This window comes from Gopherus evgoodei, chromosome 4, assembly GCF_007399415.2.
Source record: "Gopherus evgoodei ecotype Sinaloan lineage chromosome 4, rGopEvg1_v1.p, whole genome shotgun sequence".
Classification (NCBI taxonomy): domain Eukaryota; kingdom Metazoa; phylum Chordata; order Testudines; family Testudinidae; genus Gopherus; species Gopherus evgoodei.
The window spans coordinates 91,532,931-91,548,517 of NC_044325.1; the positions used below are offsets into that span (position 1 = coordinate 91,532,931).

The following is a 15,587-nucleotide window of genomic DNA, read 5'->3' on the forward strand; positions in this document are numbered from 1 at the left end:
TATTCCCACTGATGTTAATAGGAAAATTTCCATTTGGCTTCAGTGGGAGCAAGATCAGATACTGTAGCCCCAATTCAGCAAGGTACTTAAAAGATAGGATAGTTTTATGGAAGTCAATGGCACTACTCGTGCTTACAGTGAACGTTTAACTGCATTGCTGAAATGCACCCTATATCCAGCTCATACTAGGCTTTTGAAAAAATAGCTTTGTCCAAATACATGTATGGAAGCATTCTGCTGTAAAGGAGAAATAAAGTGCGTTTTATAATCATCATGTACAAGAAAACTTCCAAGGGAATATTTATAATATCAGAAAGTACTTTTTCTTCAGTGCTCTCTGAAAGCTTGGGAGGGGAATCCATTCCTTTACAAAGCATTGTATCCTCTTTGCCACATATTTAGGTATTTATTATTGTTTGAGGGTGTGGGTTTTTTTGTTTATTTTTGTTTTTGGGGAGGGAGAGTGAGAGAGAATGAACAAAACAACAAACAAACCCCCCAACACTTTGCTTTGGGCAGAAAATGAAAAGAATATGCTTAATTTGATTGTATTTGATTATATTTGTTTATAGTATAAAAATAAGGAGGTCAAAATTAGTCCTGCCAAGTTAGTCATGACAATGTGTGTCAAGAAAATTAAAACAAATTATCTAGCAATAGTATTTAAATGGGAGAACTGTCCTAAAGTCAGTAGCAAAGCAGAGCACAGGATTTGTTTATCCCAATTCTCTTCTCCAGCCAGCTGAAAATATGGTAGGCCAAATTCTGCTTTCAACTACATTGATGGGCCCCCACTGACCTTGATGAAGGGTCAATAATGTACAGTAATAAAGATGAGTATTAGTGATAGGTAGGGTGACCAGATGTCCCGATATTTGGGGCTTTTTCTTACATAGGCTATTATCTCCCCAACCCCTTTCCAATTTTTCACACTTGCCATCTGGTCACCCTAGTGGCAGGAGTCAAAATACAAACAAAACAAACCTCAAATTAGAATCTCCTGACTTATTGTTTGTTACACTGTATATGCTTAAGAGCAGTTCAACACTTGTGTAAATTAGTGTATCTTTTCCTATTTTTATATAAAGTTCTGTCTCTTTTTTTGCATTAGCTTTTATCTTCTGTGGAATCTCTTTCATGGTTCATTCAAGGGAGGGTGTAATGCTGGAGTGAGATACAAGGGACAAAATTCTGAGCTTAGTTACAATTCAGTGATTCTGCACCACCTCCACCATCTTTGGAACACAGTGGGATCGATCACTAGTGTAACTGAGAGCAGAATTTGTCCCAGGTTATTGTCAACTGGTTAGAGAAGGAGATTGTGACACAGAATGCTTGGGCTCCAGTCTCAGCTCTGCGAGTAATTGGCCTCCTAATGGTTTCAAGGGTAGCAAAGTTGAGCTTTTGATATGTGACCCTGTGCAAGACAATTAACCTCTTAGTGTAGCCTTCAGTAAAATGATTTACTGTCTGAAGTCTTTTGAGATCATTAGTTGAAAGATGCAATAAAAATGAAAACAATTATTATTACTGTTACTTAATCCTGTCTCCTGACAGTGTTTCACACCTTTTGAAAGCCAGTTGAAAGATATGGACAAAAATCTGTAGGATACTTTCTTAATACTTGAAGATGGAAGTCTGGTTTGGAGGGTGGGGTTGAATTTAGTTCTGTTTTACTGAACTGTAAGGCTTTATTCTAGTCAAACGTGTAGGTTTTAGTCTATTGAACTCAGTGGAGTTACTCCTGATTTATACTGGTGTAAATGAGATAAGAATCATTGTTGAATCAAGCCCATAAAGCCTTAAACTGGAATATTTGCAGAAAATTGCTGGAGGAGGGAATGTTAGAATGCCTGTTCTATTCTTGGCAACTCAGAATAATATAAACAATCTCCTACTTATTGCGTGTTACTCAATTGGTAAATTAGCATTACATATTTTGAACAAATAGAGAACACCTGCCAGAGAGCAATGATGGGATCTGTTAAGTAACTGCAAAATGGTTGTATTTAAAAACCTAAAATAATTAAGTAAATCAAATAATATTTCCACATTATTTTTAATATAATAGATGGCTTGACCTAAATTGGCAGATCTAAATTAACAGCACAATAGCATCTTGAATACATTACTCAAATGTCCAAGCTGTGCAGAACTTACTATATTAATCCTTTATCTTCCACTGGCCATATTATATAAACTAGGCCTGGACAAAATTTTATGGACTAGTAGTTTATTCACTGTTTTGAGTTGAATGAAACTATTCATGAACTCAATACGAAATCACCAAATAGTTTTGATCGAATGAATGAAATCTAAATGTTTCAGCAAATGCTGTTTTAATGGCTTCTGCTGAATAAGCATTAGTTGTACACAAAATAAGCAATGTGTGTATATATGTAAGGCTCTGAGTCTGTCAGTCACGGAAGTCACAGATTTGGTGACTTTTCATGACCTCCGTGACTTCTGCAGTGGCTGATGCTGGGTCCGGGGCTACCCAAGCCAGAAAGTCTCTGAGCCAGCAACAGTTGTTTGGGAGTGTTGGTGAGAGTTCAGGGCTAGGGGCAGGGGATTGGTGGGTGTATGGGGGCGGCACTTACCTCGGAGTGGGGGGCTACCTCTGATATGGCCCTGCAGCTCCTAGGCAGTGGGGGGGGGGCAAGGGGCTCCCTGCCACACTCTGCCCATTCCCCCAGGCCCCACCCCCACAGCTCCCATTGACTGCGGTTCCTGGCCAATGAGAGCTGCCCAGCCGGTGCTTGTGGTGGGACAGGAGCAGCATGCGGATGAGCCCCTGGCCCCTCCAACACCTAGGAGCTGCAGGGACATGGAGCTGGGTAGGGAGCCCCTGCGAGCACTGCCAATCCTCCCCCCCTCCCCAAACACCAGTGGGGGTCCTGGGCCACCTCCCCCAGCACCTGCAGTACCCCCTGCTACCCCACTTAGAGCACCCATAGCTCCCCACTCAAGTTTTAGTTGGGGTATATAGCAAAAGTCATGGACAGGTCACAGGCCCTGAATTTTTGTTTACTGCCTGTGACCTGTCCATGACTTTTACTAAAAATACCTGTGACTAAAGCATAGCCTTATGTGTGTGTGTGTAATAAAATGTAGCTATATATGCTACCTTAGAATTATAGAACCATAGGGTTAGAAGAGATTGCAAGGGTCATCTAGTCTTAACCCCCTGACAAGATGCAGCATCTTTTGCATCTAAACCATTCAAGACAGATGTCTATCCAGCCTCTTTTTGAAAACCTCTAGGGAAGGAGCTTCCATGACTTCCCTAGGCAGTTTGTCCCTTCTCCTACTGTTAGAAAGTATTTCCTGAGATTTAATCTAAAACTGCTATGATGTAGTTTGTCAGGGAGCTACCTTTTATGAAGCATGCAGTGTATGACATTTAAAAACAAATAAATCTAAACTGAAATGGGAAAAATGAGGGAAAAAATGAGAGAGGAGGAAAAAGGAAGAAATGTGGCTTTTTTTTTTTTAAATCCATTATATTTCCCCCATCCTAGAACTTTGTTTAAAGCATCTGAAACAGCTTTCAATTGATTATCTCTTTAGTTCAGTTTTTAGATTAATTTATAAATTGTTATTGGAAAGAAAACAGAGCTTGGATTTGTATCCTATTTTTCAGACCCACAATATTGGAAATATTTGAAATAGTTCTGTGTGTGTGTGCAATAAACATTTCACTTTCCATTAATATTATACAGTATAAAGTATATTACTTTGTGAACTAAATTGTTTGTGAACTGAAAAATACAGCGACTACATATACTTGAAATTTAAAAAATGACTGAAATCTTTCAGGTATTAGTTTTAATACTGATATTAAGATGCATCTAGCTGGTTTTTTAAAGTAGTAAGTAAGGATAGGCTAACAAAGACCTACTCTCAATGATATTCACACATCACTTTAGGTACATAAATAGTCCTATTCAACTATTTAAATGCATGCCTCTTTCTTCCATCCTCTTTGTAGATCCACTACTTCATCCGCTGTCTCAACTACTGTCTTCTTCCAATTTGATCCATTCTCCTTGAGACTTAAGTCCTTGTGGTCGTAAAACACTGGAATGGTTGCCAAATTCCATCAGGAATCTGATATGCATTTCTTTTTCCTTGAACTTCTCTATTCCTGTGCGACGGGATGCTCTACTCAGTGCTGCCTCATGGCGGTTCTGGGGATTAGCTCTGACAGGCTGATGCTCTTTCCTTCAGTTGCACTCCATCTCTCTCTCTCTCTCTCTCTCTCTCACTCCACAGCCCCTCTCTCACTCCAAGAGCTTCTGCTTTTTCTTTGTGACTCAGTCTTCTGGCCAGGTCACTCAGTGTGTTTTCCCCCTTCTGGGGTATCGAAGTCTCTTCTCACCAGCAGTCTTAGGCAGTCTTCCCATTCACTGCATCTGTGGTGCCAGTGGCTGGTAGGGGAACCCAGGCACACCCTTTACTCCGTGTTGCAACTCAGGGACCCGCTATTTAGCAGCGAAGTTCTATTCCTTCCTGAACCTTGCTGCCTCTCCCTGAGCCGTTCCTATCTTTCTGGCTTCTCCCCTGCCCCAGGTTTTCCAGTCCAAACTTCCTCCTCCCAGGGACTAATTTTCTATGATACCTATCTCTATAGCTCCAAACACACCTCCCTTCTCCCAAGGACTAACTGCAGACTACTTTCCCTGCAGCTCCCACCTGTTCTCAGCTCCTGGGCTTTATATAGGCCCTTCCTGTTCCTATCCAGCAAGCCACATCTAATTAAACCCTGATCCCTGGCTCCTCCTCCAGGGGAAGAGTTAATTGGCCCAGCTAACCACCTTAATCCCAGCACGGCTTCTGTGGGGTGGATTCCCCATCACATACAAAAATAGTAACCAACATCTGCTCTTCTTCTGACTTTCACATCCCTCAAGGAAGATGCCATCTTTTAGATATACACACATGATCTGTCTGGTTAACAGATGTATTGTATGGTGATCTCCATGTGAGCTTGTGAATCCTCTTGTCTTGGAAGAGTTGATTTCTAGAATGCTTGTTCCACAGAGATTCAGGGTCAATTCACCATTATTAGTTTGGATGCCTTTTGTTTTTTGCCCAGGGCTGTTTGCCAGCCAGTAGAGTTGTTGCTGATTTGTGCATTGAAGTCACCTATCATCAGCCTGATGTCATGGTTATGCACATCATCCAATACTTGTTGCCACTGCTCATAGAATGTATACTTTTCACTGTAGCTGCTGTATTTGTTGGTGCATGTACTTAGATTATTCTACACTTGCCATGTCTTGTGAGAAATTCCCCTGTAGACCCCTTCCAATCATGTCTTGTGTGGAACTCCCCTGTAGACCCCTTCCAAATCAGCAGGGTCTTCACTGGGGGTTTCCAGCATAATTACTACACCTCTTTCATGTGTTCCTCCTCCCGAGTATCCACCTTCAGACAGCATCTTGCTACTCCCTGCCCATATGTCTCAATGATGCAAGTATGTTCAGATAGTATTTTTTCATTTCTCATGTAACCTGTTCCAGTTTTCCCATACTGTACAGAATAGGTACGTTCCACGTTGATACTCTTGTTACAGATTTAGTCGTCATGATTAGATATCCTGAGATCTGATCTTCCTTTTGACTTTCACTGAGATCTTTCGTCCTTGGGTTTTGAGCTCCATCTGCACCTACCATCTTCAGGCTTTGTTTAACTTAACTGCTTCTGATGCAGTAAGCTTTTACCTGAATGGGTCACAAACGCGGCTGCAGAACCCTTATGTTTTATCCAGGCTTGGACCTGGCACTGTTGCTAACAACCGCAGAGTAATTTTATTAGTAGTAAATATAAATAAAATAGTGATACTGAAATATGAGAAACAATGCAAGATTTCCTCCAGAGATCTCTAACCATGAATAACACTCTAACAATGAAAAGCTCAGCTCTATCCTGCCTTTTGCTAGAAATATATAGCCTGTTCACTTCATTTAAATAATAGGCATTTCAGGCAGAGCAGAGTCATAATAAATGACTATCTTTTTTAAAAACAGCCTTAACGAATAGCTCTGAAAGCCATTATGACAAAAATAGAAAAGTTTATCTGAGTGAAATATCTTTTCTTTAAGGATTCAATCCTGAATCCTGCAGAAAATTCCAAGATCCACCAAGTGTCCTAAGCTCCCATAATATTAATCGCAGTTAAGTGTGCTTAGCACTTTACAGGATTCACCTTCCAATTAAGCAAGTTTTCTCTATTTTCTTCAAAAGACAGGGCAGATCTAACTTTTTGGAGGGCTGAGAGGTTTAATACCAACAGAATGTAGCTTACTCCGGGGTCAAATCATGGTCCTGTCAAAGACAAAAAATGTTGTTGAATTCACTGGGACCAGGATTTGAGCCTGAGTGAATACAATTTCCCCCAAAAATAGATTTTTCCCCCCAAATATATGTTCTTGTACTGAGAATCTGTCTGCTTTGTTTTCATCCCTACCCAAACTAAACTATTAGCATAATACAACTCTCAGAGCAGCATCATAACATATACCAGGCTGCCAGTTGCAGCCATAGTAATGAACAATATCCATCCACATGCTCTACTTCAGTGCATTGTTAATTGTTCATGGCTTAACCTGTCCTAAGTGAGACATAAGAAGTGACTAAGCATCCAGCTTGCAAGCTTTGACTGTGCAATAACAATTACATGTTGGTGTTCTTCTGTCTTTCATCTATGAAAAATATTCATATAAAATAAATGTCTGATTCTTAGAATTAGATAGATCATTGCCATCTGTATTTTGTATTTCAGGAGGGAGGTTAATTTGGAAATTTCAAGGTAAAAACTGCTGAGAGTAAAGGCAAGTGGATGAAAGCTGTTGTCTTTAACAAATGTAATAAGCTCTGAAGCACTTGTCTCCTGGAGACACAGAAGCACAGTCCTCTTTTAACATTGAAAAGTTCACTGGCTTCGAGCTGTAATATATTTTCAATATTTATTTTTAATTGCAGCTAGATATCAGTTATAGGCAAACAACATTTGAAAACCATTGATGCCAAACCGGGTGAAAAGACTGAATAATGGGATGCAGAAAACTCCTGAGTTCTCAGCCTTTAATTTAAACAAAAAGATATACCAGAACTTGAATGGCCATTCATGCACATGATAATAATAGGTGCATTAGGGTGGAGGAGGCAGAAAGCAGAGTTTCAACACCCACCTAACTAATGATTCATGCACTATTCTTATATGCCCCCAAGCAGCGTTTTTCAACTCAAGATTCTCAAACTGCATGCAGTCCTTCATAACCTTACATGATGCTCTTTCCTTGGATTTGAGTAAAAGCATCATGCAGCATCCTGACACTGAGACAATTGCCCTAGGGCACCAAAACATAGAGGCATACACAGACACACTCAAATGGACAGATGGGGTTATCTCTATATTAGCTCTAGTAGCCAAGTCATATAAATCTAAGTCTTTAATGTGGCTTACTGCAGCTCTGATTTATGACTAATTGGCTCTTCAGCTGCTAAAGATTAAGAGGCACAGCCTTAGAATTCCAAGGAATGCAAACAATACATGCATTTTTTCTTAATTCACATATAATTTAACTTGAAAAGAAATGGTTTCCTGTGGAAAACTAAAAGGTATTTACTTAGGTTAATTGATTTAGTACACATATTCCTAGGTGCCCATATCAGTGTGATTTACATCTACTGTACAAAAAGCTTACGTGGTACATACGGCTTTGTGGGGACCCTTTAAAATATACTACATTTCACCCTAGCAAAATAGCCAGGCTAGTGTCCATGTCCTATAATAGCAGTAGCACATTGAGAGCATTTTCTGTACCATCCTATTACCAATCCTGTACCAATCTCCTATTATTTTAGTTATTTCAGCACCAGAAATAAGCAACTTTGGAGGAAAATGACAAGGAATCTCTCTTGAGAGTAATGCCTGAGAAATAAGACTCACGTCAATGAAGGTCAATTTTTTTTTGCCTGTCTTAACTATATCTTTTGAACAGATAGAGCCGTGCATCTAAAGAGTCACAATTATCCTATACTTTTTTGTGATTCCTCCATGGTGTTTGGACCTGGGGCTTCACAGTGACTATTTTTTAAGTGATTTAATAAAGCCCAAATGTGTTAGGCCAAATGTCTTGCAGACTGAAATTCTCTATTTGAGCTTCTTGATCATCTGTGAGGTTGCTGAAAGTCTTCAACTCCCATTAAAATCAATGGGAGTTGAGAATAATCAGCATTTTCCACAATCTAGGTCTTTGTGCGCAGGACTTGGACGGCAAAAGTTCCATATAGCCCTGCCAATCATCCGTGACCTGAAGGGACTTCTCTCCCCACTGAATGATAGATTGGCCACTGGCTTCATTGCTAGTATGGTTATCAGTGGTGCCAAGTATGATGGTGTTTTTTAAATACTGACCTCTCTCCCCAGGAAGTGGACTAAAACAATCTACTCAATGTCACACAATCTAAAGAAGAGCTTATTTTACAGTAAAGCCACTGAGGCCCGTATTCCAGGAGTGAAAGGATCTGTATCCTAATGTTGTCCTTCTTAAAACAGCAGGTTTTCCCAAAGTGAATTTATAGGAGTACTTTCACAAGTGCTCTTATGTGAACTACAAAGTTTCCTCAGCTGTTTTTCTTTGTGTGAATGCTTTTTGTTGTTTGTTTTTTGTTTGTTTGTTGCAGAGAGAGCTGGTCTATTTTTTTTAATCTCTGTATTGTTAATTCATGTAGGATTGCCATGGCATCCTAATATGAAATGGATATTTTCACATTGTCATGTTTATTTTAACTACATATGCCTTTATCCCTTACTGTCCTCTAAAATGTACCTAGCAATGAAGTGAATGCTGAGTTATCTAGCAATGAAGTGAATGCAGTCAGACTCCTATAAAGAAAAATACAACCTGACTTGTGTAAACCAGTGATCCTTCTTAAACTACATGAACTGCAGAAATTGAGTCAAACTTCTACATGGAAGAATTCCTTGAATTTAGTATATGCTAGGAACCAAGTTCTGACACCTTTATTCCATGAGTGCACTCATTGGCTCCAAAAGCTTGATAGAGCCACTCACGTAGTAATAATGTTATTTGGTATATGTAAGGGTGTTAGAATCTGAAAACTGTTATGTTAACATATAGGAGATTGAAAACTGCTGAGATTTTGTGATTATAAAAACAGCAACTTTTATTGTTCTAAAAATCTTCATTTCTCTGAAAAAAATGGATGTATCAGATCTATCCAAAAACAAAACTAGGACTCTTAAGGATTTTCATGAAGAATGAGTTTCTTTATTAACCTATCTTGTTTAGTGATTCCCCTAGCTACCTGTATTGTCACTTTATTACAGATTATTTAATAGATATGAAACTGTAGGCTACTGAAGCTGGGCACCTCTTTTAGTTAAGTAAGGTGTCTTATCAGTAGGGATAGATATGACTAGTGGCTTAATTTTTGAATAGCCTATCAAAAGTTGTGACGAGGAAAAGAAAAGCAAGAGAATGGAAAAGAAATGATTGTGTGGCATTTGTGGTATGCTTCAAAACTTAACATTCAGCATTTTTTTTAAACTGGCAGATTAATTTTCTGAAGACTGAAATGGAAAGGAAGAGCAAAATGATCAGAGATCTCCAGAATGAGGTAAGCAGGATATTTGATTGTCAGCCAAGTATTTTTAGAGTGGATTTTAAAGAAGTCTCAATATTTGAACAACATTGAATGCACTTCAGTTTGCTCTGTGAGATTAAACCAAGGAAGGAATAGTGGTCAAATTGTTAGTATATTTACAAAAAAGGTGCAGGTTTTCAGCTTTGTTTTACTTTCTGGAATTGTGAAATTTTCCACATTTGCTCAGATTTATTCCATTGAAACATGATATGAGATCGTTCAGGTGCAAACACTCTTTTTATCATAGTATTCTACCTTTATTTTTGAGTACGTAACCTTGAAACACTTAATGGAGGTTTATGTGTAATCCTATAAATGCTGGCTTCAGAATTAAATTAGAGCACTTTGAATATATAAACCTCCTGTTTTACTGTAGTGAGTATTTAACGTAAACCTGATTAAGAGAGAGATAGGTTGTGATTAAAAATGGTGGACGCTGCAATGCCTGATTGTTTCACATATTGTATCTGCAACAGAGTTACTATCAGGTATAGATCATTTTATTTCTTGATTCATATAGTATCTGAAAGACGTGTGGGTCAGGTATAGTGAACTAGTTAAGATTTACACCAGAGTTGCGGTTTCAATGTTCTGTATCATTTATCAGCATTCAGCTCACCCTTACCTGAGGATATAGAGGAACACAGTTTGGTAGACCCACAGATGAGATGAAAGGAGAACATTAAAAAATAAGACCTTCTATCATTACTATGGATTTCCTGTTTCTTACTAATAAATTCCGTTCCAACTCTTCTTAAATCAAACAACTGGCATGCAGTATTGTCTGCACATGGAACAATTGTGATAAATATTTAGCGGTGTAGGTTTGGCACACAGGTTTTTTTCAGTTGACCCTCGAGGTAGCCAAATGACATTTCATAGGGGGATAGAGGAAAAAACGGATATCTCCCACAGTTCATACATTGAAAGAAATTATAGCTTTAATGCAGGATTGGAACATACAGCAGTGTACTGGAGAGATGAAGTTTTAGTGACGTGTTGAAAATGCATCCAAAAAATGAAAAAGTGCATTTAGAAAAAACAAATAAATTGAAACAGCAGTGTGAACTGATGTTCTTGTTAGCAAGATACAGCATACAGCTATTTCGATTGTTTTTTGTTTTGTGGTGGTGTTGCTTTTTAAGTATTGTACTTTGTTGTGATGGTAATAAAACCAAATTTGTGGTCCCCTCTTATCACCCATCCAAAATAAAAATATTATTTCCCTTTTGCTCAAAAATATGAGATTTTACTTTCAGTGCTGTATGTGACATAGAATGCAAGAAAAACTACTATTGTCTAATATGCAACATTGCTTGAAAAATCTAGCCAGAAAGAACAATAAAGTACTTCACAATCCATTGTTTCTAAATAGCTCTGCATATACAACTAGTACAACATATTTATTATTTTTTTTCTTTTTTGGAGGTTTTATTTAAAATTGAGTCAATAAGCACCTTTTTAAAAGCAAAGTATTTATCCTTTTTCTGAGGTACAATAGTACTTCATTGGTCAAGCTGCTCCATTGAAATCAATGGAACTATCTAAGGTATTTATGGCCTCCATTACCATAGTCTTTGAAGCCTGGTCTACACTTGAATAGTGTAGTTGAAGTCGAAGTATCTTATTTCGACTTACCTCCCGTCCTCACAGTGCAGGATTGACGGCCAAGGCTCTCCCTGTCGACTCCACTACCTCCGCTCTCTCTGTTGGAGTTCCGGAGTCAACAGGAGTGCGTTTGGGGATCGATATATCGCATCTAGATGAGACGCGATATATCGATCCCTGATAAACCGATTTGCACATGAGGGACAGAGAAGTTAAGGCCACACAGGAAGTCTGTAGTAGATCAAGATATGGAAGCCAGGTCTCCCAAGTCCTAGGCTTATGCCCTAACCACTGGACTGTCCTTCCTTTCCCTTATAATTTACTTATTATATACCAGTCAACATAAGTGAAAGTGTATAGCCCTAAGTCAAAAGGTGGAAGTAACTGTCTACAAGTATTTGAAGGGTGTAAATATCAAAAAGGTAGAGAACTGTGTAGGGAGCTTCAGTGGGGGTAACTGGAGGAAATTAAGTATCTGTAAATTTAGAATCAGTACAACTTACCACTTCTTCATAGTGAGATCTGATATATAGTCTGAAATATTCTGTCAAGGGAGGAGGAAGCTCCATAGTTCCTATAATTTAAAAATTTGACTGGACAAAGTCCTTTAAAAGATACAAGGAAAAGATGTTGATTGGAAATGATTTGGTGAGATGTTCTAAATCATCTACTATCTATGATGCTTCTCTGATTTCACTGTATGAATCATGTCATTTTATTATGTAAATGATATGTCAGATATTCATTTAGGGTGAAAATCTGCGTCCCATCCCTCTGTACAGCTGAATGGCCAAAATGCAGGGAGTTTTCATGGTGCCAGTCAGGGGACTGAGGATTGGGGAGGGGAAATGCAGGGGAATATCTCATGTTATTAGCATATGGAAGGGCCTATGGGTGGGCTGGAAGTATAACCAATGCTCCTCCAAACACTTCATGGACTCACTTGTCATGACAACACATGCATTCTGAATCCAGGTCGGTCCATTTTCTGACCAACTGTGTTGGTGTTTTGAGTAAACTTGTCCCTTAGTAGCTTTTTCTTCTACTGTAAAGTAGATGCATGTTCTTTTAATTGAAAAACATATTAATTTCTGTAATACAAAATGCCATTTTAAATATTCTCATTAGTAAAAGTTCTTAGAGACCGTCATAAAATATACAGAATCTACAGTCTAAAATATTGGTTGATTTTAAACACATTAGGCATGAAATCCTGGCTCCCTTATATTCAGTGGCAAAACCCCCATTCACGTAAGCCAGGATTTCACCCTAATTGTTTTGCAAATGAAAAGTGTACATTATATATGGTTCAATAGGTTTAGTCTAAATTACTATTTTAGTTCCTTATTTAGGGCCTCATGTTACTTCAATAAATCCCAGAAGAAGGCAAGAAAAGATGGAGAAAAAAGAGAATGAATAAATGAAAAAGACACATAGAATAAAATGTACCAGTCTACCATACCTGTTCTAGGCACCAATTGGTCTATTGCAGTGGTTCTCAAATTTCCATGTACCAGCCCACCATTGCTAGTCTATTCCAATGTTTTGCAAACAATTATGTCCATTTTAGCAAGAACTTATGCTTGTGCTTGAGTACTGTCTTGAATAGCCTATGGTCTTTGGACTGACAGTGTAATGAAAAGTTTCAGAACAAACAGGGGCTAAGAGAGGAAAGGACATGCATATGAGACAGTCTCTCTAAGCAGCTCACAGAACGAAAAGTATGATAACCATCAGCTCCTTAATTTTCACCTGCTATTTTTCCTTCAGTGTAGCTGAAGAATAAATTTCAAGTTGTAATTTTTCTATTGTTCGCGGAATCTTTTATCAAACCTTATCTTAATTTTGAAAAGTAAGAATCTTTGAAGTTGTCTGGAAGAACAGTTAAAAAGTAAATTAGTGACAGCATCTATGGCATATTCTTTGGGATATATTGTCAGCTTTGGGCATGGAGATCTAGCCCTGTGCTTTCTGTACCTGTTAACTATTATGTTCTCCAAACCAAAAATTTTATCTTTTCTGGTGTGCTTGGCTTTTTTCAATTAAAAACTAAATATTTTCAATTTCATGTAAAATATTCTGCCCCCTCCCCCAAAAGGGATGGTATGTCTGGCTATAATTTTGAGGTGGAAATGAATTACGTTGGAGAAATAGGGTTATAAAGGGTTAAATTATAGTATTCTCTTTATTTTCCCATTCAATAACAGAAAGCTCACCACTTTCTGTTCCAAATGCAAAGCAAACTACTACTTCACTTTTTTGAAAACCAGATATATTATATTATGCCCACATTTAAAACTTACACAAAAATGACCAAATCATACACACAGTTTAAAACATACACATAAAAACATAACATATCATACATAAATTGAAAAATAAGTTCACACTCAAATTTCCCTTTAGGGACCAGAAGGGGGAGAGAATAAGCCACAAGTGGCAGATGCTGGTTATATTGCTTATTGCCACAGTAGAAGGTACTCAGATACCACAATGGTATGGTATAAGAACTTGAATAGCATAGGATATTTTTGTAATGCCAGCTTTATATTTGCCATAATAAGAAATAAACAGGCCAGTGTTAATATTAGTCATCTTGTATATACCTTATTTTATTTTTAAACTGGCAATGCAAGAAGGAGAAATAACCCCATTGTGACTTACCGCAAATATTTTTTTCACATATTAAGTTAGCCTTGTCTGATGTTTACAACTCATAATGCTTTTTGAAACCTTGATTCTAGATAGTGAAGAGCTACAACCTTCAGTGCACTTTTATATTAGCTTACATTAACATAGCAAGAACATTTGTTACCCACTGGCACCTGTGAAAGATTTTACACCTGCACTCCCACAAATCTCTCTGGGCTGGGAATAGGGTTTGAATAATTCTCAGGGACTGGAGCAACATGTGTATGCTTGTTCCACAAAAAATGATTTCTAAAGAGGGTTAAAATGTGAAAGTATAGAATGTAGCCATGTGATTGCTCTAGGGCTGTATATGCCATTTTAACTGAAGAATATGATAATGATTTCTGGTACATCTGATTTTTAAAGAACTTTCATTAGATTACATCAGAAATCAATATAATTCAATGGCCTAAAATGCAATTTTTTAAAAACATCCTACTATTTTTAAAAGACATGTCTCAATTTGGATGGTCTCACTTTGGCTGGATTCCTGTTTTAAAGTTTCTTCTCCAAGCTCAAGAGCAGAAGGACAGCTCAGTAAGCCCATATTTCTTTTTCATAAATGATTATGATATTCTATTTATAATAGAAGATAGACAATGAACACATTACAGGCTTATCCCCAAAACTGAGAAAGATGTATTAGATTTGAGCTATTGTTTCTTTCCTTAACTAGGAAAAGAAGATGTGAATGGAAATCTAGTTACATGCTCATTGGCTTTGTATGCTCATATGGCAAGAAATGGGACCTGTTTCAAGGACCATGGAACAGAAGCTGGTGAAGTTAGGCATGCAGCTTAAATATGAGATCAGTGTTTCTCCATCTGCAAAGAAATGGAGGGAAAAGATATATTCAGATAGCATTCGGACCAGATAGTAGTGTTGTAACTGCATTGCTCCTAGGATAGTAGAGAGACAAGGTATGTGAATGCTCTGACTCCCAGGCTATTGGGTATTCAAGGGTGGTACTCTTAATGCATCATTCTACCATATCAGAATTGTCCACTCACACTGTTGTTAGCTCTTTACATCCATTTTACTGTCCCTTTCCGTAAATGTAAAGGACAGCACAGGCTTCAAGTCCATGGAGAATCAGTCCCTAACAGTGTTAGCACAAGCAGCTTCAAGCCTATACCACAAACATTGTGCATTGCTTTGTAATAAACTTTATTTTAACATAAGAGGACCAGATGATGCTGTCAGTATACCTCAAGCAGTAAAGAAACACAATTTACTTAAATGGTTTTCTTGCAATACATTTGAAACCTTGTGTAGCATTCAGGTATGGTGCATCCAGGGAGAGATTGAAAGGCTTGTTATCTCATCTGCTGCAAAACTAAAGATAGAAAAAGAGAATATATCTTTGTTCCATTTAAAAGTTTTGTCTTCCAAAAGAATCTTTATGGATATTTTTTCCATTACAGATCAAATTCTAGTCTTCAGTGACACATGTAATCCCACTAAATTGAATGGGATAACTAAGAACAGAATTTAACTCGACTGGAATCCACATTCTGTCTTGTCCTTCTTCCTAGAACAACAAATATTTATTTAGATTTGCTTTCTTCCACAATACATTTTCATTTGTTTAAGAATGCATGTCTGAGTTC

General features: G+C 37.9%; 1 protein-coding gene across 5 annotated transcripts in view; it reads left to right on the top strand.

Annotated features, from left to right (window-relative positions):
- LUZP2 (leucine zipper protein 2) overlaps window positions 1-15,587 on the top strand; it is a 360,723-nt gene that overhangs the window by 177,670 nt on the left and 167,466 nt on the right. For all 5 annotated transcript variants that reach the window (XM_030560188.1, XM_030560187.1, XM_030560184.1 and 2 more), the window contains exon 5: window positions 9,589-9,651. In XM_030560188.1, coding sequence (XP_030416048.1) covers window positions 9,589-9,651 — 63 coding nt within the window. The remainder of the gene's footprint in view (window positions 1-9,588; window positions 9,652-15,587) is intronic.